The sequence below is a fragment of the Callithrix jacchus genome, chromosome 5 (genome assembly GCF_049354715.1).
Source record: "Callithrix jacchus isolate 240 chromosome 5, calJac240_pri, whole genome shotgun sequence".
NCBI classification, from domain to species: Eukaryota; Metazoa; Chordata; class Mammalia; order Primates; family Cebidae; genus Callithrix; species Callithrix jacchus.
Genome location: NC_133506.1, coordinates 6,829,127 through 6,852,865, shown reverse-complemented (window position 1 = coordinate 6,852,865; position 23,739 = coordinate 6,829,127). Strand labels below are relative to the sequence as shown.

At 41.8% G+C, this 23,739-nt stretch overlaps 1 protein-coding gene across 5 annotated transcripts in view; it reads left to right on the top strand.

Moving 5' to 3' along the window:
* Positions 1–23,739, top strand: part of ASXL1 (ASXL transcriptional regulator 1) — a 78,943-nt gene that overhangs the window by 3,908 nt on the left and 51,296 nt on the right. For all 5 annotated transcript variants that reach the window (XM_078371135.1, XM_008995553.6, XM_054255136.2 and 2 more), the window contains exons 2-3: positions 3,885–3,967; positions 6,492–6,600. In XM_078371135.1, the coding sequence (XP_078227261.1) occupies positions 3,885–3,967; positions 6,492–6,600 (192 nt within the window). The remainder of the gene's footprint in view (positions 1–3,884; positions 3,968–6,491; positions 6,601–23,739) is intronic.

Here is a 23,739-nt window from a genome sequence, read left to right as displayed (position 1 = left end):
GTATAGTATACCCCAGGAAATTGATTTTGCAGATGTTAATTATGCTATTGAAAAAGATATTGTTTCTTTCACACATTTTATAGTATTGTCTTTTCTAGATGTAAGAAGTAGACCTTACGTGGTTGGGTGGATATAAAGCCTCCAACTTGTTATGAACAGTTTGTGTGGGAGAAATGGCCAAAGGGATTTCCCTTTAAATTGAGGGCCCTAAATGGATTCTCCCTGGCTTTGAGAAACTCTTTGTTGCATGCTTTATCTTTTACTTTGATTCATGACTGACCAATCTTACATCAAACATTTTTTTCCCCTTTGAAGTAAGAGATTCTTTTTAAAAAATGTAAGCTAGAAAGACAAAGACTAGGAATAGAACACTGCTGACTTGTTCTTACACCAAAAGCTGGAGGCGTAAACAGTTTTAATAAAAGTGAATTCTTTGTATCTTTTGATGTAACTTCAGAGATTTTGTTTCCTCTGTCTTAAATTCTCAGGCTCTTTCTGATTGCTGTTTAAATAATTGGTAGTTACTATTTCAGAGTCATGCTTCTTAAAAAATTCTGCCAAAATTCACTAGCTCAGCTTCCATTTAATTAGTATCAAAGAAATGGTATCTGTGGTACTGAACATTAGTAGTTTGTTCCAGGGTTTATTGTAGGTTTGTTCAAGTGAGTCTGCCTATCTTGGCGCTTAGGTTCTTGGAATACAAAGGTAGATAAGGTTTGCCCCTCAGGGCTTATGGTCTGGGGTTGGTGAAGGTCCAGACATAGGAACAGAATTTTACTCCAGGCATGATAAGTGTTATCACAGTTGTATGAATCATAAACAGATATCTCAGTTCCTGCCTCTTGTCCAGCCATAATTATGAATAGTTTCTCCTTTCACTCTCAACTGTCCTCGTTTGGGAGATAATTATGTGTGTTATAAAACAATGGGGATATTGAAAGGAGACATTTACCTCTGGCAGAGATCAGGGAAGACTTCTTGGAGGAAGGTGCTTTCTGAGCTGAGTCTTGATGGGTCAGTAGGGGGTTCCCATCACAGAGGGCGTAAGCAGGAGCTGGTGACAACAAAAAGGAGAGAAAGAGTGAGAGTGGGGGAGACAGAGTATGTATTTGCAAAGTGTGGGAATTAGGTATACCTATGAGTTATAGGAACATAAAATTTGTGGAGTGTCAGTGTGGATGGGTAGAGAGACGGGCAGAGACCAGACCGTGAGGGCTCCATATGCCAGGCCAGTGAGCACCTACTCTGTGCCCGGCACTGTAGGCATTACTTACATTGTCTCTCTGTTCAACTCTGAGAGGAAGACATCAGTATCCTTCAAGAGAACCTGGGTTCAGGTTGGGTTGTAATTTGCCCCAGTTTAGAATGTAAAAGTTTGAAGGTAACTCTAGATCTGTTCTTTAGCCGTGGGCCAGTGGACTTGGGAAGCTTCAGCTTTTGCAGTATGTGATTAGGGAGCTGTTGAGGATTTTATTTGCTCTCTATTTTATTATTATTTTTTGAGACAGGGTCTCACTCTGTCACCCTGGCTGAAGTGCAGTGGCGCCGTCACAGCTCACTGTAGCTTCCATTTCCCGGGCTCAGATGATTCTCTCACCTCAGCCTCCTGAGTAACTGGGATTACAGGCTTGTGCCCTATGCCCAGCTAGTGTTTTGTATTTTTTGTCGAGACAGGGTTTCACCATGTTGCCCAGGCTGGTTTTGAACTCCTAGGCTCAAGCAGTCTGCCCACCTTGGCCTCCTAAACTGCTGGGATTACAGGTGTGAGCCACTTTACTCAGCCAGTATTTTTTGTATTTTGTGTTATTTAAAAGAGATGAGTATTCATGGTGTTAACCAGGTTGGAGTGGGTGACTAAACACAGGCAGGATCATGGTGTACTACAGCCCGGAGCTTCTGACCCCAGGCAACCCTCATGCCTCAGTCTCAGCTGAGACTATAGCTGTGCACCACTGCGCCTGGCCTGCTGAAGGATTTTAAAGCTGGAAGTGATGAGGGCAGATTTGCTTTGCTGGGTTTGACCTCAGGCTATAACATGTTATATAAGTTCTACCAGAGCAGAGGTTTGGTCTTGTTTAACTGTGAATCCCTAGAACTGTGCCTGGCACCAAGAAGGTGTTACATGTGTTTGTTGAATGAAGGCTGACAACAGAGTCAGAATGGATTTGAGGAAAGCAGGACTGGATGGAGGGATATTAAGAGGCTGTTGTGTTGGGCCAGGTAAGAGACTGGTTTTGTGATTTGGGGGTCAGATGAGAGAGAAGGCTGACACCTGTGTTTCTAAATTAGGTGATCATACAGGCTGTCAATCAAGGTGGAGAATACAGGAAGAAGGGCAAGTCTGGAGAAGAGGTGAATTAGAGTCGCCAATTAGATGAATTAAGAGTAGAGCTGGATTAGAGTAGATGAAGAATGGGTACAATCAGTATACAACCGAATATTTAAATCTGAAATTTGGGGGAGAAGTCAGAGCTAGAGGTAGAGGTTAGGTATTTATCAGAGTTAGTTAGTAGCTGAAATGTGGCGAGATGATGGTGTTACCTATAGAGAATGGAAAAACTGCAGAGAGGCAAAGAATAGGGCCGTGGGAAATAGGGGATTCATTTTAGTACCTTCTCCAAACCTTGACTTCAGTGCTGAGGGCTTACGTTCTTCCATAGAGAGTACCTTCCACAGCAGTCCTGTCAGACGAGAGTGGGCATGTTCAGGGTGGTGTGGCTGTGGACAGCAGCAGCCCTGTCAGACTTCCTGCTTTATGTTTTGCTTGTGACAGCAGTAGTTGGTTATGGTAGTTAAATGGACTGTAAGATGTTAGCTTGATTTGCAGTAACCTCAGTAGCTGTACAGGTAGACAAAGTACAAAGATATTGACAGCGTGTTTCCTCTTTTAGAAGAATAACTTTTCTAAATCTCTTTTTAGGTGGAGTTTCACTCTTGTTGCTCAGTCTGGAGTGTGATGGGGTGATCTTGGCTCACCGTAACCTCTGCCTCCCCGGTTTAAGTGATTCTCTGACCTCAGCCTCCCGAGTAGCTGGGATTACAGGCATGCCCCACCATGCCTGGCTAATTTTGTATTTTTAGTAGAGATGGGTTTCTCTGTGTCTGTCAGGCTGGTCTTGAACTCCCGACCTCAGGTGATCCGCCTGCCTCGTCCTCCCCAAGTGTTGGGATTACAGGCGTGAGACACCACACCCGTCTCTACAACAACTCTTGAAGCAAGAGAGCTGCAGTTGCACACTTAAGAAAATACTGCCATGACTTGGTTATAGGTAATGCTAACGTAAATGGGATATTGTTTCTCACTGCACCAGTCATGCAGAATTATAGCATCATGTTGTCAAATGGCAAAATGTTCTGTGGCAGTTAACACCACAAATTGACAACACAGTGGCAATAGGCATTGTTTAAAAATATGGGTACTCGGCCAGGCGAGGTGGCTCACGCCTGTATCCCAGCACTTCAGGAGGCTGAGGCGGGCGGATCACCTGAGGTCAGGAGTTCAAGACCAGCTTGGTTAACATGGTGAAGCCCCATCTCTACTAAAAATATAGTAATCTGTGTGTGCGTGTGTGTGTGTGTGTGTGTGTGTACATGCACTAATCAAACTTCCTTGGGAAAGAAAATTTGAATACATTTCTGTCTTACGCATTTCTTGTGCAGCACTATGTACTCTGTGGTTTAGCAGTATTAACAGCATCGAGTTAAACAGTAACCAGTCTTGCTAAGATCTCGTGTACTATGCCGCATATGCTGAGAAGAGCAGCATCCTTAGAATTGAGAATGAGAACATTTCAGTTAATTGCAATAACTCAGCCCGTGATGTATAGACCAATGGATATAAATAGAAATCGCACACTAAAATTAGGACGTTTGTATTTCTTCAGGTATTAGAAAACTACTCGGATGCTCCAATGACACCAAAACAGATTCTGCAGGTCATAGAGGCGGAAGGACTAAAGGAAATGAGGTTTGTATTGTTCTTGTTGCTTAACACGAGGGTTTCATAGGACGTGTGTCTTTCTGCAGTTGTGTAGTGATATGAGTGAGTCCGTCTGTGTATATATTTGTGCTTCTGTGTCTGGCACTGAGGTAGAACTATCCATTTCCCAAATTGTGTGTTGTCTGTGTGGAAGGTGGGAGTGGGTGGACACCCATTGGTTTTCATTTGGAGGTGCAGTGGCTTTCCCCGTTTCCTTGCTCTTCCTTAAGTCTTGGCATAGAGATTGTTTTTTGTGTCAGGAGTCCGGCAGGGCATGTTTTGTCTTGTGCCATTTTGGAATTTTCAGACCTGATAGCCTCTATTGTACCTAATACTACCCTTTTCTCTATGCCATATCACTGAAGTTCTTTCTTTTAGTATAAAAGAATGGTGGTCTCATCAACATAAACCCACTGACTTTTTCCCCCCTACTAATTCCAGTCATATATAATACGAGTTTGCTACATTTTGAGGTTACCTTTATTTTCTAAATTTATGGTATCGTTTTCCTGGAGAAGTAACAAGTTAGAAACATAGAATTGCTGGCCTGAAGGCCAATGACTGTCTTTAATCTTTATTTTTCCTTCAAACTTCAAAAAAAAAAAAAAAGGTCAGCCATGGTGGCTCACGCCTGTATTCCCAGCACTTTGGGAGGCTGAGGCAGGCAGATCACTTGAGGTCAGGAGTTCAAGACCAGTCTGGCTAACATGGCAAAACCCAATCTCTACTAAAAATACAAAGATTTACCAGTGTGATGATGTGCGCTTGTAGCCTGTAGTCCCAGCTCAGGAGTCTGAGGCAGGAGAATTGTTCAAACCCAGGAGATGGAGTGCAATGAGCTGAGATTGCACCACTGCACTCCAGCCTGGGCGACAGAATGAGACTCCGTCTCAAAACAAAACAAAACAAAAAATACTTAAATGTGGAAAGAGGAGAGCACTACACAGTTGCTTCCTGGGACTTGGAACAAACTTCATGTTTTTGCTGGTCAAATTTTAGCTGCTTTAATTGACCTTTTAGTGTCAAAAGGCCCTCACTTTCCAGTCAATAGTACAAACATTCTCAAGTTGATGTTTTGTTGGGAGGGAAGATTGGGATTGTCTACCTCAAATTTCTTTCACTTGTGTATTTATGCCCTGTGTAGTGTTATAATTGTGCTTTATTTTTGTTTTTATGGGCTATTTCCCATCATGCTGCTGTCTTCACTGCTGTTGGAACACTTTGCCTATAGAAGGTAAATGAGTCCCTTTGGGACATACGGAATTGAGAACCTTAACTTCTTTCTGCTTCTTGTTCTTAGAGGAATTATGAAGCGGTTATGGTGGCTCATGATGAGTGAGCAGCTCTGTAATTTGTAGATGGAGGGATAATATGGAGGAGTCACGGAAGAGCTGTGCCAGCATGCTGTGCCCCCTTGTAGCAGAGATGCTAGCACACCCACCTGATACTCCAGATTTTGCACAGGGTACTTTTAGAGATTGGTTCTTGGGAAAAATTTTTTAGCATCCAGTGTGTTCCAAGGCAAAATAAGTAATAGTTTTTTAATGGCTTTTTTAGACTCAGAATTTATTTTTAACACTGCATAAATTAGGGCCTCTAGTTCTCAAAAATGCAAAGAGGCTTGCTTAAACTATATTTTTGAACATGCTGGGGAAAGGGAAGAGAAGGTGCATAGGCGAATCCTGTCTCTAATATGCTAGTGCCAAACTCAGTTAATAATGATGGGCATTGGTTGATATTTCTGGTAGCTTTTCTATTTTAAGATTCAGTAAGTAGCTTTCTTCTCACCAAATTGTCACTGTTTTGGAACCTGCTGTTGTGTCAGGGACCATGAAACAAGTTCGTATGCCATTGTTTCACTTAATGTTGAAGCATGGGTACTAAATCCACTCGACTTACTTTTTGTATTCTGGTTTAAATAATTGTTCCTGGGTAGATAGAGACTAAAACTTATTCTCCCCACTCCCAACAGAGCAAAAAACCAATGAAATACAGTTTTTCTGTGTGTACTTACTAGAAAATGTTTAGCTGGGAAAAAAAGTTCTGCTTGTTTTATTGGCACAGCGCCACTGATTCTGTGATTCTTTGTCATAGTGTTCTGTGGCAGTGTCTGAGCATGATATGTAGGTTGACATATAGAGGCTGAGAAACCTTTAATAGTAAAATTTTACTAACATTTAATTTTTAGAATTTAAAACATAACTTGAAAAAAATCATTGTGTGGTTTTTCTAAATTTCTTGGAAATTTGATTTATATTGTCAAAAAGCACTGAGGAAGTGTTAGGTATGGATTTCGGGTATCACATAATATTTATCCCAGAGTTCTCTGAGTATAATTTATGTGAAGTTCATTTGTTTGTTCTTTTTCTGTTTTCATAGTGAAATTGTCACGAGATTTTTTTCTTCTGTATTTCTTGCTTAGCTACTCATTTCAGAATGAATTGGCGGGATTAGGTCTTAGGTAAGCAGGCAGATGGCTTGTATGACCCTTATCCGTTTTGTGTTTTTACAGTGGGACGTCCCCTCTTGCATGCCTCAATGCCATGCTACATTCCAATTCAAGAGGAGGAGATGGGTTGTTTTATAAACTGCCTGGCCGAATCAGCCTTTTCACACTCAAGGTAATTAATATAAACTCTGTTTTGGTGTATTGGTTCTTGGACCTTTAATGTGCATAAGGATTACCTGGTAGTTCTGTAATGGGGCCATGAATTTGCGTTTCTCATATGCAGTCAGATGACACTGATGCTGTTGGTTCTAAATGGCACTTTGAGATGTTCTAATAGGAATAGGATCTTCAAAATTATTTATTCATAGTGGCTCTTGTCTCTGTTCATCTTTGCTTGTCTGTATCTTTGTAGATTGTACAAAATTGAAGGATAAGTATGTGTGGGGATAATTGCAGATGTTCTGTTTTTTTCCTCCCGAGATGGCATCTCATTCTGTCACCCAGGCTAGAGTGTAGTGGTGGGATCTCAGCTCACTGCACCCTTCACCTCCCAGGTTCAAGCAATTCTGCCTCAGCCTCCTGAGTAGCTAGGATTACAGGTGCATGCCCGGCTAATTTTTGTATTTTTAGTAGAGATGGGGTTTCACTGTGTTGGCCAGCTGGTCTTGAACTCCTGACCTTGTGATCTGCCCACCTTGGCATCCCAAAGTGCTGGGATTACAGGCGTGAGCCACTGTGCCCAGCCACAGATGTGCCTTAATTAGGATTTTGTAGTAGTAATGATGTGAAGGATTAATTACTAGGTGGCTGAAGTAAGACCTACTATATGGAAAATAACTGAAATGTGAACATATTTGTGGAAATTCAAAAACTCACTAACATTTAGGAAGTGACAGTAATTACAAAGGAAGAGGAGTTAGGTAGAAGTCATAATAAAGCTCAAATAGGGCTAAATGCACAAGTAATTTTCCACCATTTGTGGTGTAGATGGCAATCATTTAGACCAGAGCTCTGTACACTTTTTCTTTACAGGGCCAGAAAATAAATGTTTTTGGTTTTGTGGACCGTACTGCTTTTGTCTTAACCACTCAGGTCTGCCCTTTTAGTAGGAAAGCAGCCATACCCAAATTAATGGGCATGGGTATGTTCCAATAGAAAATAATTTATCTTATTTACAAATGTTTGTTTTACTTAAGAAAACAGGCTGCAGGCCATATTTGATTTGGGGCCGTACTTTGCTGACCCCTGACTTAGACATAAGATGACTTGTTGACATTGGAGAAACTGAAAATTTGATGCTGACCCTTTCATTCTTAGTGTGTTTATAAATTGTAGCAGTCAATATACACTTTCCTTTAAGTTTGTTTTCTTGATGGATTGTATTTAAAATAAATATCCGAACAAATACCAGCTATATAACGTGAAGCCATAAAGCTTGGCCTTTATATATAAATAAAGTTTATCTTGTGGTCAGATGTCTGTGCCGTTTTTTATATTGTTTTTATATCCGACAGCTTGGTCTTCTTTTTCCTTTCAGTTTTGCATGCTTTTCTTGTAATCGAACCTTGGGAGAGACAGAGCCACTGAGCGCAAAACCTAGCTTTGTGGTCAGGTGCGGTGGCTCATGCCTGTAATCATAGCAGTTTGGGAGGCTAAGGCGAAAGGATTGCTTAAACTCAAGAGTGTGAGACCTTGTATCTAATTGAAAAAAAAAAAAAAAAGCCTTGCATGATGGTGTGTGCTTTCGTAGTTTTAGCTACTCAGGAGGCTGAGCAGGAGGGTAGCTTGGGCTCCGAGGGTAGCTTGAGATGGAGGCTGCTGTGAGCTGGGATCCACACCACTACTCTCTAGCCTGGGCCATATAGCAACACCCTGTCTCAAAATAAAAACCTAGCTTTGTAACCTGAGATGGCTTTAAACTCTTGGTGGAAATGTGCATCCCTGGCACAGTCAGTCCTTAATAAATGATAGCCTTTATGATGTTCTGAGGTTCATCATCCTTAATTGCCTGTTAACGGCACTTTTCTGTTAATATTATATATTTTTTGAGATAGGATCTTGTTTTGTCACTGGGTTGGAGTGCAATGGTAGTATGTGCCTGTAGTCCTAGCACCATTACGGGTCACTGCAGCCTTGACCTCCAAGCCTCAAGTGATCCTTCCACCTCAACTTTCTGAGTAGCTGGGACTACAGGCACATACCACCATGCCTGGCTAATTTTTTTGTGGAGAAGTTTTGCCATGTTGCCCAGGCTGGTCTCGAACTCCTGGGGTCAAGTGATCCACTTGCCTTGGCCTCCCAAAGTGCCAGGATTACAGACATGAGCCACTGCACCTGGCTAATTATTTTTTAATTTAATATTTTCATTTTTAGGAACAGGGTCTCTCTTGTCCACAGCTGGAGTGCAGTGGTATAATCATAGCTCGCTGTAGCCTTGAAGTCCTGGGCTCAAGCATTAGTCCCACCTCAGCCTCCCCAGTAGCGTACACCACCACCCTGGCTAATTTTTAAATTTTCTTGTAGAGATGAAGTCTTGCTATGTTGATTAAACTGATCTCAAACTCCTGGCCTCAAGTGATCTTCCTACCACAGCTTCACAAAGCACTGGGGTTACAGGTGTGAGCAACCATACCTGGCCCTCTATTATATAGTGTATTGTTACATATACTGTAATTATATGTAGTTATAATTAATACATATTATATGTTTATTACAAATATGCCTGTTGGTGGTATATTCTATTTTTAAAATGAAGGATAATTACTTTTTTCTGTGAGTACCTTAAGGGTAGGAACTGAGTTTTATTTCTGTTTGTAATTTGGCTCTGGGCAGAATTCTTGGCATAGTACATGCTTAATGTGTGAACTGAATTATATTTCTTCATCTTAATTTTACAGGCGTGAGCCACTGCACCAGGCCCCTTAATTTTAATTTTAATAATCTTTGAATAAACACCATTGTATGAACCTGCTGTAAGCTTGGGAGTGGTCTGTTAGTCTGCAGCTTGTCTGGGATGTGCTAATTGAAGATGTGCTCAATACCTCATCTCATCTGCCTTTGGCTTTCAGTTTATCCTTGACAGTATCTAGTTCATTGGCCTTTCACCTCCACAAGCATCACTTCTCTGACGTACAGTGTGCTCTTTAATGGATTAATGGTTTGCTTGGTTGGTTCCTCTAGTTAGACTGTAAACTCCTTAAGGGCAGAGCCTATATTTTATTCATTATCCATAGTACTAGGTACATAGTTGCTTTCAATAAATATATATTTAATGAATGAATTTAGTGAATAATGGCTACATTTTGGTAATTATTTGTATTTTCTGAGACAGAGTCTTGCTCTGTCACCCAGGCTGGAGTGCACTGGTGTAATCTTGGCTCACTGAAATCTCCACCGCCTGGGTTCAGGTGATTCTCCTGCCTCAGCCTTCTGAGTAGCTGGGACTACAGGTGTATACCAGCATGGCCTGCTAATTTTTAAATTTTTAGTAGAGGTAGGGTTTCACCATGTTGCCTAGGCTGGTCTTGAATTCCTAATCTTGTGATCTGCCTGCCTGGGCCTCCCTAAGTACTGGGATTACAGGCGTGAGCCACCGCACCTGGCCTTCATTATTCTTTTGACATTTGATGAGAAATACTACCAATTTTTTTTTTTGGTAGAGACAGTCTTACTATGTTGCCAAGGCTGGTCTTGAATTCTTGAACTCAAGAGATCTGCTCACCTCAGCCTCCCAAAGTATTGGGATTACAGGCATGAGCCACCTCATCTATCCTTGTTCATATTTTTGATGAGCTGGGCGCAGTGGCTCATGCCTGTAATCCCAGCACTTTGGGAGGTCGAGGTCAGTGGATCACATGAGGTCAGGAGTTTGTAACAAGTCTGGCCATTATGGTGAAATCCTGTCTGTATTAAAAATACAAAACTTAGCCAGGTGTGGTGGCGCAGGCCTCTAATCCCAGCTACCTTAGGAGGCTGAGCCAGGAGAATCGCTTTAACCCAGGAGGTGGAGGTTGCAGTGAGCCAAGATGGTGCCGCTGCACTCCAGCCTGGGCGACAGAGCAAGACTCTTATCTCAAAAAAAAAAAACTGTTTCAAGGGGTTAACAAGTACAGACATGGCCCTTCACCTGTAAGTATTTTATTTTTTATTTTGAGACAGAGTTTCATTCGGTCACTCAGGCTGGAGTGCAGTGGTGGGATCTCAGCTCACTGCAACCTCTGCCTCCCAGGTTCAAGCAATTCTCTTGCCTCAGCCTTCTGAGTAGTTGGGATTACTGGTGTGTGCCACCACACCCGACTAATATTTGTATTTTTAGTAGAGATGGGGTTTTGCCATGTTAGCTAGGCTGGTCTCTTAACTCCTGACCTAAAGGTCTGCTTTGGCCTCCCAAAGTGCTAGGATTACAGGCATGAGCCACTGTACCCGGCCACCTCTAAGTAATTTAGATGGTATGTCTTAAGAACAAAGACATGGCTTTGAGTGGTGGCTCACGCCTGCAATCCCAGCACTTTGGGAGGCCAAGGCCGCGGATCACCTGAGATCGGGAGTTAGAGGAGAAACTTTTGTCTCTACTAAAAATACAAAAAATTAGCAGGGGTGTCGTGGTGTGCGCCTGTAATCCCGGCTACTTGGGAGGCTGGGGGAGGAAAATCACTTGATCCCAGGAGGCAGAGGCTGCAGTCAGCTGAGATGGGGTCACTGTGCTACAGTCTGGTCAACAAGGCAAGACTCAGTCTCAAAAGAAAAAAAGAACAAAGACATTTTCCTATATAACTGCAATGCCATAATCACACTCAAGAAACTTAACATTGATACAAATGTGTATGATATATAGTCCATATTCAAATTTTTCTCGTTTCGAAAGTAATCTTTGTGGATTAAAATCCTGTATCCAATCGTGATAGAAAATTGCAATTTTTAATTTTTCAGTTCTGGAAACATTTGTATGGACTTACCTGTGATTACAAAAGGTTTACTGGTTTGCTGGAGTTTTTTGAGGCACGACACAGGGTTTCTTCTCTTAAAAAAGGTTTTCTGGGTAATGTGATGGTACAGGTTGAGTATCTTTTATCTGAAATGCTTGGGACCTGAAGTGTTTTAGATTTGGGAATTTTTCATATTTGCCACATACATAATAAGATATCTTGAGGATGGGGCCCAAGTCTAAACACAGAATTCATTTATGTCTCATATTTACCTTATATACATGAAACAAAGCTTTTTTTTTTTTTTTTTTTTTTTTTTTTTTTGAGATGGACTCTCTGTCATCCAGGCTGGAGTGCAATGGCGCAATCTTGGTTCACTGCAATCTCCGCCTCCCAGGTCCAAGCAATTCTCTTACCTCAACCTCCCAAGTAGATGAGCTGCCCTGCTAATTTTTATATTTTTAGTAGAGATGGAGTCTTACCATGTTGGCCAGGCTGGTCTCAAACTCCTGACCTCAAGTGATCTGCCCGCCTCAGCCTCCCAAAATGCTGGGATTACAGGCGTGAGCCACCGCTCCTGACCTCAAAACAGTTTCGGCGCTTTCTCTCTCTCTCTCTCTCTCTCTCTCTCTGTGTGTGTGTGTGTGTGTGTGTTTGTGTGTGTGTGTGTGTGTGTGTGTGTTTTGGAGACAATCTCATTCTGTCTCCCAGGCTGGAGTGCAGTGGGATAATTTCAGCTCACTGCAACCTTAGCCGCCTGGGCTCAAATGATTCTCCTACTATAGCCTCCCAAGTAGTTGGGACTGCTGGTGCAAGGCACCATGTCTTAGTAATTTCTGTGGTATTTTTTATAGAAATGGGGTTTGCCATGTTGCTCATCCTGGTCTTGACCTCCGGGGCTCAAGCCATCTACCCACCTTGACTTCCCAAAGTGCTTGGATTACAGGCATGAGCTACCGTACCTGGCCTTTGTGTTTATTTTTATTTATTTATTGCATTTTAGGTTTTCGGGTACATGTGAAGAACATACAAGATTGTTGCATAGGTACACACATGGCAGTGTGATTTGCTGCCTTCCTCCCCATCACCTATGTCTGGCATTTCTCCCCATGCTATCTCTCCCCAACTTCCCACCGCCACTGTCCCTCCCCTGTTTCCCCCCTGACAGACCCCAGTGTGTGATGCGCCCCTTCCTGTGTCCATGTGTTCTCATTGTTCAACACCCACCTATGAGTGAGAACATGCGGTGTTTGATTTTCTGTTCTTGTGTTTTGATGGCAGCCCATCACATGTGGTCAGGTGTGGAAATTTCCATTTTTGGCGTCAGATTGGCACTCCAAAGGTTTCAGATTTTGGAGCTTCTTGGATTTTTGGATTAGGGATGCTCAGCCTGTACACTTGACATTTTATACATAGATGCTTACATCAGTACTTGGAGCTAATCCTCAGTGGTGGGATAGGTGTCCCTATTTCTACTTTGGGTTCTTGATTTGAATTTTTTCTTTCCTGAAGTCATCTGTCAGTGTTGATTGTTGCCTGGTTAGAGATGGGATTTGTATTGTTTTTTACACTTGGGATTTCCTTTGTGATAAGATCACTGTGAACTCCTTTATAGTGTTATGCATTCTTAGGACTTTCATGACGAAATCCCATGGTTTTGTGATATGGTGGTTGTGTCTTTGCTGAGTTTAAATAGGGTCCCGGCCTGGCATGGTGGCTCATGCTTACCCTGTCTCAAAAAAAAAAAAGAAAAAAAAACTCAACTAAATATAGTTAAATAGGCCAGGCTCGGTGGCTCACCCCTGTAATCCCAGCACTTTGGGAGGCCGATGAGGTGGGCAGATCACCTGAGGTCAGGAGTTTGAGACCAACCTGACTAAGATGGCAACTAAAATATAAAAACTACCAGGGCTTGGTGGTACATGCCTGTAATCCCAGCTTCTCCAGAGGCTGAGGCAGGAAAATCACTTGAACGCAAGAGGTGGCGGCTGCATTGAGCCAAGATCGCACCACTGCACTCCACCCTCAGCAACAGAGTGAGAGTCAGTCTCTCTCTCTCTCTCTCTCTCTCTGTCTTTCTCTCTGTCTCTCTCTCTCTCTCTCACACACACACACACACACACATTGGGTTCATAAATGGTGATTCCAGCACTCACTGTCAGGCATAACTTCAGTGTTCTTTCTTTTTTTTTTTGAGATGAGTCTTCCTCTTGCCCAGGCTAGAGAGCAGTGGTACAATAATTTTGGCTCACTGCAACCTCTGCCTTCTGGGTTCAGTGATTCTCCTGCCTCAGCCTCCCAAGTAGCTGGGATTATAGGCTCAGGCCACCATGCCCAGTTAATTAATTATTTGTTTTTTTAGTAGAGATGGGGTTTTGCTATGATGGTCAGGCTGGTCTTGAATGGTCCTGACCTCATGTGGTGCCTGCCTTGGCCTCCGAAAGTGTCGGCATTACAGATGTGAGCCACCTTGCCTGGTTAACATTATTTACTTTTGCTGTTACGTAAGATGTTGCTTATGGCTATTTGTACTCTATTGTACTTCATGTGGTGATACAGGGTTCAGTATCGCGGTCTTTTTTCAGTTAGCAAGTTCAGTTGAACCCTTTTCCTGTTTAGACTATTTTTTTAAAGTATAAAAAAACTTAATAAAAGAAATACATGTCTGGGCTCGGTAGCTCATGCCTGTACTCCCAGCACTCTGGGAGCCTGAGGTGGGCAAATCGCCTGAGGTGGCAAATCACCTGAGGTGAGGAGTTTGAGACCAGCCTGGCCAACATTGTGAAACCATGTCTCTACTAAAAATACAAAAAAATTAACTGGGTGTGATGACATGCCCCTATAATCCCAGCTACCCAGGAGGCTGAGGCAGGAGAATCCCTTGAATTTGGGAGGTAGAGGTTGCAATGAGCCAAGATTGCACCACTGCACTCCAGCCTGGGTGACAAGAGTGAGACTGTCTCAAAAAAAAAGAAAGAAAACTAAAGAAATAGATGACTACATTTAAAGTATCTTCAGTTTATATCTGTAGTTTGCAAAAAAGGAAAAAGCAATGGAGGAAGAGAGTGAGATAATTACTGCATTTTTACAATGTTATTTAAATAATTACAATTAAAATGTTTGTGTATAATTCCACACTTAATAGCAAATTGCAGATGAGTTGTCACTAGGTGTGGTGTCTTACCTTATAATCCCAGCACTTTGGGAGGCTAAGGTGGGAGAATCACTTGAGCCCAGGAATTGGAGACCAGTTTAGGCAACATAGTGATACTTTGTCTCTACAGAAAACAAACAAAATTAGCCGAGTGTGGTAGTCCACAGCTGTAGTGGACTGCTTGAGCCCAGGAGGTTGAGGCTGCAGCTGAGATCAAGCCACTGCACTCTATTCTGGGTGACCGACTAAGACCCTGTTTCAAAAAAGAAACAAAAAATCCAAAATGATTTATTTACCATTAAATATCAAGAAAAGAATTACTGCAGCAAGCCTAGATTTAGAGACAATAAAATCACGGAGCTTATAATTTGAAAGGCATTTTTGACTTTTCATAGCTGCCTAGCAAACAAAGTTGTTGTTGTTTTTTAAATGCAAGTTGGGTCAAGGCACTTTTCTGCTTAGCCCTTGCCTGCTTCTCGGATGGTTTTCCTAGCACTTTTTAATTGGTCATTCATTGTGTTTCAGCCATCCTGGCTTTCAGCCTGTTTCTCAAACACCCCAATTTTGGGTACACTTTAGGTCCCTTGCATGTGCTAGCTCGTCTACCTGGAGAATTCTGTGATACCTTCTTGCACATAATAGATACTAGTAAATATTGGCTGCATGCAACCAAAAATGTTGACTTCAGTAACAGAAGTAGTGGAAGAGGACATTATGCAAGCCCTTTTCTGTTTGTTCGTTTCTGAGACAAGGTTTCCCTCTGAGGTGTAGGCTGAATGCAGTGGTGCCATCATGGCTTACTGCAGCCTTGACTTCTTGGGCCCAAATTATCCTCCTGCCTCAGCCTCCTGAGTACTGGGACCACAGGTGTGTGCCACCATGCCTGGCTAATTTTTTTGTTTGTAGAGATGAGGTCTCACTGTGTTCCCCAGAATAGTCCCAAACCTCTGGGCTCAAGTCATCTGCCTGCCTCAGCCTCCCAAAGTGCTGGGTGAACCATTGCACTTGGCCTCTTACCAAAATCTTAAACCAGTTAATTCTCCTTGTAGCTCACCTTGCTTTTATATTGTTTTTTATTATAGAATATGCTTTTGTTTTAGCTTATTTTTTCTTCTGCTCAGGAAGTTAGCTTTCTTTTCTTGCCGGTTTTTTTGAGATGGAGTTTTGCTCTTGTTGCCCAGGCTGGAGTGCAGTGGTGTGATTTCAGCTCACCACAACCTCTGCCTCCCAGGTTCAAGTGATTCTCCTGCCTCAGTCTCCTGAGTAGTTGGGATTACAGGCATGCGCCACCATGCCTGGCTAATTTTGTATTATTATTTTTTAATAGAGATGGGGTTTCTCCATGTTGGTCAGGCTGGTCTCCTGGTCTCCAACTCTCACCCTTAGGTGATCCGCCTACCAAAGTGCTGGGCTTACAGGCATGAGCCACCATGCCTGGCTTCTTGCCTTCTTTAGAGCAGTTCCACATAACTGTGGAAGAATCTGCTGACATTAGAAATCAACCTTTCTTTCTCAGGCTGTGGCCATAATCTTTTTTTTTTTTTTTTTAATTGCTGAAGGAAGAAACTGAACCCTTAGGAACAGTTTAAACATTTTATGTGTTTATTAGATATATTATTCCTTTTAGAGTTTTGAACTTTGATCATTTTGTTAGGAAAAAAGAGGCCAGCCACAGTGCCTCATGTCCATCATCCCAGCATTTTGGGAGGCTGAGTCAGGAGGAAATTACTTGAGCTCAGGAGTTTAAGACCAGCCTGGGAAACACATGGAGACCTTGTCTCTACAAAAAAGAAAAAAGAAAAAAATTAGCCAGGCATGGTGGTGGATGCCTGTGGTCCCAGCTACTAGGGAGGCTGAGATGGGAGGATTGCTTGAGCCTGGGAAGTTGAGGTTGCAGCAAGCTGTGATTGTGCCAGTACACTCCAGCCTGGGCAACAGAGTAAGACCCTGTGTTAAAAAAAAAAAAGGAATAAAAAGAAAAAGAAAATAATTGCATTTATTTATAAATGAACAGTAGCAATGTTTTAGCTATAACTTATGTAGTCTGTGTGAATTGTATCAAATATGTGTGATTTTTAATGCTTAGAATCCTAGAATTTTAGTGAGGGAGGAGCTCTCAAGTTATCTAACTCATTTACATTTTACAGATAGAAAACTAAACTTCTAACAGATGAAATGATTTATACCATACATCTATATGATAATTGCATATGGCTGAGTTGGCATTAGAGCCCAGGACCCAATCTTTGATTGGATTTCTTTTCATTATGCTAAGTTAGAATAAAGTTTTTCTCTTGGTGTTCTGACCTTTGGCCACTTCATCTTTTGAAGGATCTTGTAAGTTCCTTGGTATTTCTCTAAATGTCAGTTCTATTATCTTCAGTGAAAGTTCTTGTAAAGTGAAAGTAGCCTTTAATATTCTTGAATGGGATATTAAAACCTGTTCCTTATGGCTTGAGTTTTTGCAGTCTCCATTATATTGGCATTTCTAGTTGTTGGCTTTCTTTGCTGTGCCAGATTGAGTGGTATATGTTGGTGCTAAGAGCACTGGAATAGGAATCAGGGACTTAGGTACAGCATAGCACTCCATGTATTACTTGGATATCTTCACCTGTCTCTAACATTGAAGAGGTATATTGGTTGTTTAAAAACTTCCAGTGTAAAACCCTAGTAGGCCATGAAAGGGAACTGCACAATATAAATTGATGACCCTGAAACTTGAAATAAGCATGAGGGCTCAGTTTCTCCATCTCTTGTGGGCTTCACCCTCACTGTCTGACATCCTGATCTGAGGCATCTTTCCTGCATCCCAAAGCTCTGTTGAAAATCTCTTGGGCTAAAAACCAGTACAGACCTTGTGGTACTCTGTTCTAGCCTTTTAAAATTGTTATGTGTGAAAAGTAAGTCCGCTGTGGATATTTTTCTTTCCTATTTTGTGACGCATTTGCTATTTACTGAAGGCTGCCTGTTTTATTGCAAACCCTGTTCCACTGTGCACTGTAGGAGGTCTGGTCTCAAAGCCCAGTGTAGAGCAGTACCATTTACTTTGGTTAGTTGTAGCAGCGATCTGTCTTTTGTTTTTTTTGTTTTTAAGACAGAGTCTTGCTGTGTTACCCAGGCAGAAGTGCAGTGGCGTGACATTGGCCCACTGTAATCTCCGCCTCCTGGGTTCAAGCGATTCTCCTGCCTAGCCTCCCGAGTTGCTGGGTTTCAGGCATGTGCCACTACACCCGGCTACTTTTCATATTTTAGGTAGAGATGGGGTTTCGCCATATTGGCCAGGCTGTTCTTAAACTCCTGACCCCAAGTGATTCACCTGCCTTGGCCTCCCAAAGCGTTAGGATTACGGGTATGAGCCACCGTGCCCAGCCAGCACTCTGGTTTTGAGGGAGGCTTTGACCCCTCATTTGGTAAAAGGTTCATTATTTGACTAATTCCCAAAGGACATCTGGATTTATCTTCAAAAGAAGGGGTATTTCATTGTCAGTATTCCTAGCGAGCTCTGGGAGAAGAGAGAACATAAAACCAGGTCAGAGCCCAAGAGATGGACTGCCTTTTGGCCTTCTACCTAGCCCTGTGAGAATGAGATGATAAAGGTCAAGTAGCAGTGGCTTGAAAAGTGCTACCTCTGGGATGATTGTGTGGTCGCCTATCGGAGTGGGCAGGATGCTGACTTTAGAGGTGCTAAAGGGATTTTTTTTTTTTTTTTTTGAGACAGAGTTTTGCTCTTGTAGCCCAGTCTGGAGTGCAGTGGTGCAATCTTGGCTCACCACAACATCTGCCTCCCGGGTTCAGGCAGTTCTCCTGTCTCAGCCTTCCAAGTAGTTGGGACTATGGGCATGCACCACCATGCCCAGCTGATTTTCTATTTTTAGTAGAGATGGGGTTTCTCCATCTTGGCCAGGCTGCTCTTGTACTCCCAACCTCAGGAGGTCCACTTGCCTCACCCTCCCAAAGTGCTGGGATTACAAGCGTGAACCACTGTGCCTGACCAGGGATGTATTTTTTTAAAGAAGAAGGTTATAAATGTTTCTATTAAGTGTGATTTTAAAGCACGAGGGTTCTGGGAAAATGCAATTGTACATACTCTAGACTTCCTTGGGACTGTATTTGAAAAAACTAAATTTTACTTTGGGTCAGCCATTGTGAAAACTGCATTTGATCTCAATCCTTCAGATCAGGATTTGGGGAGAGTTAGTTGAAGAATTTGTTTAGTCTAAGAAAGTTGCTTCCAGCTTAGCTAAATCTGGAAGAAAAGATGGCACCTGATGTTTGAGTGCTAACTGTGTTCCAGACAGGCACTATACTCCTTATGTCGGTCCTTTTGAAGGATAAATATGTTTCTGCATCCTGTACTAATGAGGAAATTGCCTGAGAGAGTTTAAATAAATTGTACAAAGTAACACTTGGTTATTTGAGATTTGTTTTTAATATAGAGAGGACAGGTTAGGAACTTTGAAGCTTCAACTAAATGAGTCACTTCTCAAATGTTTGAGAAGCATGCTCAAGATTCTGGAGGAATAGCTCAATTTATATGTCATCAGAGAAGTGAGCAGTGAGCAGTGAGCAAAAATATATATAATTTCTTCTGAACGATGTTATCTTTTTTGATGCATTGGTGCTAAATTGGCTTTGATTGTATGATACTTCTTTTTTTTTAAATTTTTTTATTGGATTTTAGGTTTTGGGGTACGTGAGCAGAGCATGCAAGACAGTTGCGTAGGAACACACATGGCAGTGTGCTTTTCTTTCTTTCTCCCCTTCACCCACATTTGGCATTTCTCCCCAGGCTATCCCTCCCCACCTCCCCCTCCCACTGGCCCTCCCCTTTTCCCCCCAGTAGACCCCAGTGTTTAGTACTCCCCTTTCTGTGTCCATGTGTTCTCATTTTTCATCACCCGCCTATGAGTGAGAATATGCGGTGTTTCATTTTCTGTTCTTGTGTCAGTTTGCTGAGGATGACGTTCTCCAGATTCATCCATGTCCCTGCAAACGACACAAACTCATCATTTCTGATTGCTGCATAATATTCCATGGTGTATATGTGCCACATTTTTCCAATCCAGTCTATTATCAATGGGCATTTGGGTTGATTCCAGGTCTTTGCTATTGTAAACAGTGCTGCAATGAACATTCGTGTACATGTGTCCTTATAGTAGAACGATTTATAGTCTTTTGGATATATACCCAGTAATGGGATTGCTGGGTCAAATGGAATTTCTATTTCTAAGGCCTTGAGGAATCGCCACACTGTCTTCCACAATGGTTGAACTAATTTACACTCCCACCAACAGTGTAAAAGTGTTCCTTTTTCTCCACATCCTCTCCAGCATCTGTTGTCTCCAGATTTTTTAATGATCGCCATTCTAACTGGCGTGAGATGGTATCTCAATGTGGTTTTGATTTGCATCTCTCTGATGTGTATGATACTTCTTAAAAGTATTAGCTAAAGGCCGAGTGCATTGGCTCATGCTTGTAATCCCAGCACTTTGGGAGGCCGAGGCAGGCGGATTACCTGAGGTCGGCAATTCAAGACCAGCCTGACCAACATGGAGAAACTGTCTCTACTAAAAAAACAACATTAGCATGGTGGTGCATGCCTATAATCCCAGCTTCTCGGGAGGCTGAGACAGGAGAATCTCTTGAACCTGGGAGGTGGAGGCTGCAGTGAGCCAAGACTGCACCATTGCACTCCAGCCTGGACAGCAAGAATGAAACTCAGTCTCAAGGAAAAAAAAAAGGTATTAGCTAATTATTTTGTTCTACTCTTCTCTTTTGAAATGCAGAGGACTCTTCATGCTGGTTTTCTTTGGAAAGTTATCTGGACAATTCTACTTCTAAAACTTCAACTTTTTTTTTTTTTAGTCTTCATTTCCATTGCTACCACCCTATCCTGAATTATCCTCCTATGCTGGATACTGAAATAGCTTCTGCCTGGTCTGCTTACTTTCACTTCGCCCCCTTATGATCCAGTGCTTTGCTCCTTTGTAATCCACTCAGTGGCCGGAGGGATTTTTTTCAAAAACTTGGTTTGATTATGACACATCATCAGTAGTTTCCCATGGCAGTTGCAGAAAAATCCAGACCTTGTTTGACCATACTGCCCTTGTTTCAGTAATTTGAATTCCTTATGCTTTTTCCACTTTCAGGATTTCCCATTTTGAACTCTTTCTCCTCTACTTTTTCCTGGCCAGTTTTCAGGAACTGACAATTTAACCTCGGTTCTTAAGAGGATCCTTCTCTTATCTCTAAATTGGATTTTCCTGCGTCCAAATCTTACTTGTTATCACAAGTTTATAATTATTTGGGTGATTGTTTGATATGTCTCTCCTGACTGGGCCTTAGGGGCAGAGAAACTGTATTATTTTGTTCTTGGTTATATCTCTAGCAGATCTTGTGGCAGGTATTCAGTAAATGTTTGTGGAATAAAGGCAGTGGAAAAACACGTGGAGGGATGTGCTATGGCAGCAGTTCTCAATGCCAACAGTTGAATTGGTTTACATAGTAATTTGTAGTGTCACAGTTGGAAATGTGTAGTATAGAATGTATAGTAAGGTCTTTTTTTCATGGAATGGAGTGTTTGAAAACCTCCAGAGTGTACTTTTTTGTTTTGTTTTGTTTTGTTTTTTTGTTTTTCCTCAGAAGAAAAAAGTCATGTTTGGGGTTACTTTTTTTTTGAAACAGAGTGTTGCTCTGTTGCCCAAGCTGGAGTGCAGTGGCATGATCTTGGCTCACTGCAACCTTCACCTCTCGAGTTTAAGCAATTCTCATGCCTTAGTTTCCTGAATAGCTGGGATTACAGGCGTACGCCACCATGCCCAGCTATTTATTGTATAGTTAGTAGAGATGGGATTTCGTCGTGTTGACCAGGCTGGTCTCAAACTCCTGGCCTCAAGTGATCCTCCAGCCTTGGTCTCCCAAAGTGCTAGGATTACAGATGAGAGCCTGTGCACCCAGCCTGCTGTTACTTCTGAAATAGAAATCAAATGCCATATTGATTCCTGATTTTTTGTGTATGACCTCTCTCTCTCTCTTTTTTTTTTTTTTTTTTTGCTGCCTCTTCCTGAAAGCTTTTAGGATCTTTTTTCCATGATTATGTACCTTGTAGTGCAGGTCTTTTCTTACCCCTTGTGCTATTAGGTCTTGAGACTCATGTGTCTCAGTTCTGGGAAATTATTTTACAATTTTTCTAGCTGGTGGGTAACTAGCCATTTGTTCTGATACTGTCAGTATATAAGTTTATGTTAGGAACATTTTATAATACAGAGGAAAAATTTAGGCTGGGTACGGTGGCTCACGTGTGTAATCCCAGCACTTTGAGAGTCTGAGGTGGTAGGATCACTTGAGGTCAGGAGTTGGAGACCAGCCTGGCCAACATGGCGAAACCCCCTCTACTAAAAAAAAACAAAAATTAAGTGGGCATGGTGGTTCACACCTGTAATCCCAGTTACTCAGGAGGCTGAGGCACGAGAATCACTGGAACCTGGGAGACAGGTTTCAGTGAGCTGAGATCGTGCCACTGTTCTCCATCCAGCCTCAGTGACAGAGCAAGACCCTGTCTCAAAAAATAAATAAATACGTAAATAAAAATTTAAATATTATGTATATAGTATCCAGCCCAGGCTTTTCTATTTGTCATGCCCTGTTTCTTTCACATCATAGCCTACTCAGATATCTGCTGATCCTCGATTGAGGTGTGATGCTTGAGAGTTGGGCTCTTAAATACAACTGGTGAATTCAGTGCATTGTGGTTTTGTGGCTTCACTTGTGTTTTACAGAAGTGGGGAGGTGCTTTTTACTTTGATCCGTGGTTCTGAAGTAAGGGCGTCTCATCTCCTAATGCACACTTAATAATCCCCATGTTTTCCACTCCATACTGCATCCTTATTTGGTTTAAGTTCTTAGCCTGTCTGAAGTTCAGGAGATGAATCTGCTTGGTTCTCTTCAGCTTCTCCCTCTGCAACACTTAGATCTCATCTTCCTTTGCTTTGCTAACTTTTCTCTTTGTTTGTCCATTTGTTTCTCTGTCATTGATGACTTCCAAGTTATATCCCCATCCTGGATATTTATTTCTGAGCATCAGATTCGTATATTAAGTTACCACCTCAATATCTCTATTCAGATATCTAATGGCATCTCAAAATTAACATGTGCAAAACCAGCCTGTTCCACCCTGTGTTGCCTGTGTAAATTAATGAGAACTCCATTTTTAAAGTTGCTTAAATCAGAAACCTTGGAGTCACCCCTTTTGCTCTCTTGGCACATGTAATCATCAATAAATCCTGTTGGCTCTGTCTTCAGAATGTGTCTCATTTTATCACTCCCTCTGCCACCAGAGTGGTTTAAGCCATCTTCATCTCTTAGGTTATTTTAGTAGCTTCCTAACTGGTCTCTTTGTTTCCATTCTTGCTACCCTTCTCAACACTAAGATTGTGGCATGATCTTGGCTCACTGCAACCTCTGTCTTCCAGGCTCAAGCAATTCTGCCTCGGCATCCCAAGTAGCTTGGACTACAGGCATGTGCCACCATGCCTGCCTAATTTTTGTATTTTTTAGTAGAGATGAGGTTTCATCGTGTTGGCCAGGCTGGTCTCAAACTCCTAACCTCAGGTGATCTGCCCTCCTCAACCTTGCAAAGTGCTGGGATTATAGGCGTGAACCACCATGCCTGGCCAAATTTTTTATTCCTTTGGATAAAGGGATATATTTATTATTTTTTTTAAATTTGGTAATATAGCGAGTTATGTTAATAGATTTTTTTTTCCCCGCAGTGCTCAAGCTTCCTTGCATTCCTAGGGTAAATGGTACTTCAACATAATTTTCTTTTTAAATATACATTGCTGGATTTAGATGATAAATTATTTAGAATTTTTGCATCTGTATTTATGTTATATTCTAATTTTAGACCTTGTCCAGTTTTGTTATCAAAGCAAGCTGTGCTGTTTTTCCTCTTGATTATCTGTAATGGTCTCTTTAAGATAGTGATTATTCTTTCTTTTTGGTAGATTATGCGTATAAGACCTGGGCATGTATCTTTTTACTGTGGGAGTGTATTAATTTTTTTTGCTATGAAATATATAATTTATTTTAAAATGCATGTATACAAATTTTGTGTTCTTTAAAAAATAATAGCTAAAAAATACATTGCACACCCCCATATCCAGCCATCATCAGTCAAACAGAACATCCTTTACACTCTATTTTATTATTTTCCTCACCCTTCCAGTAGAAA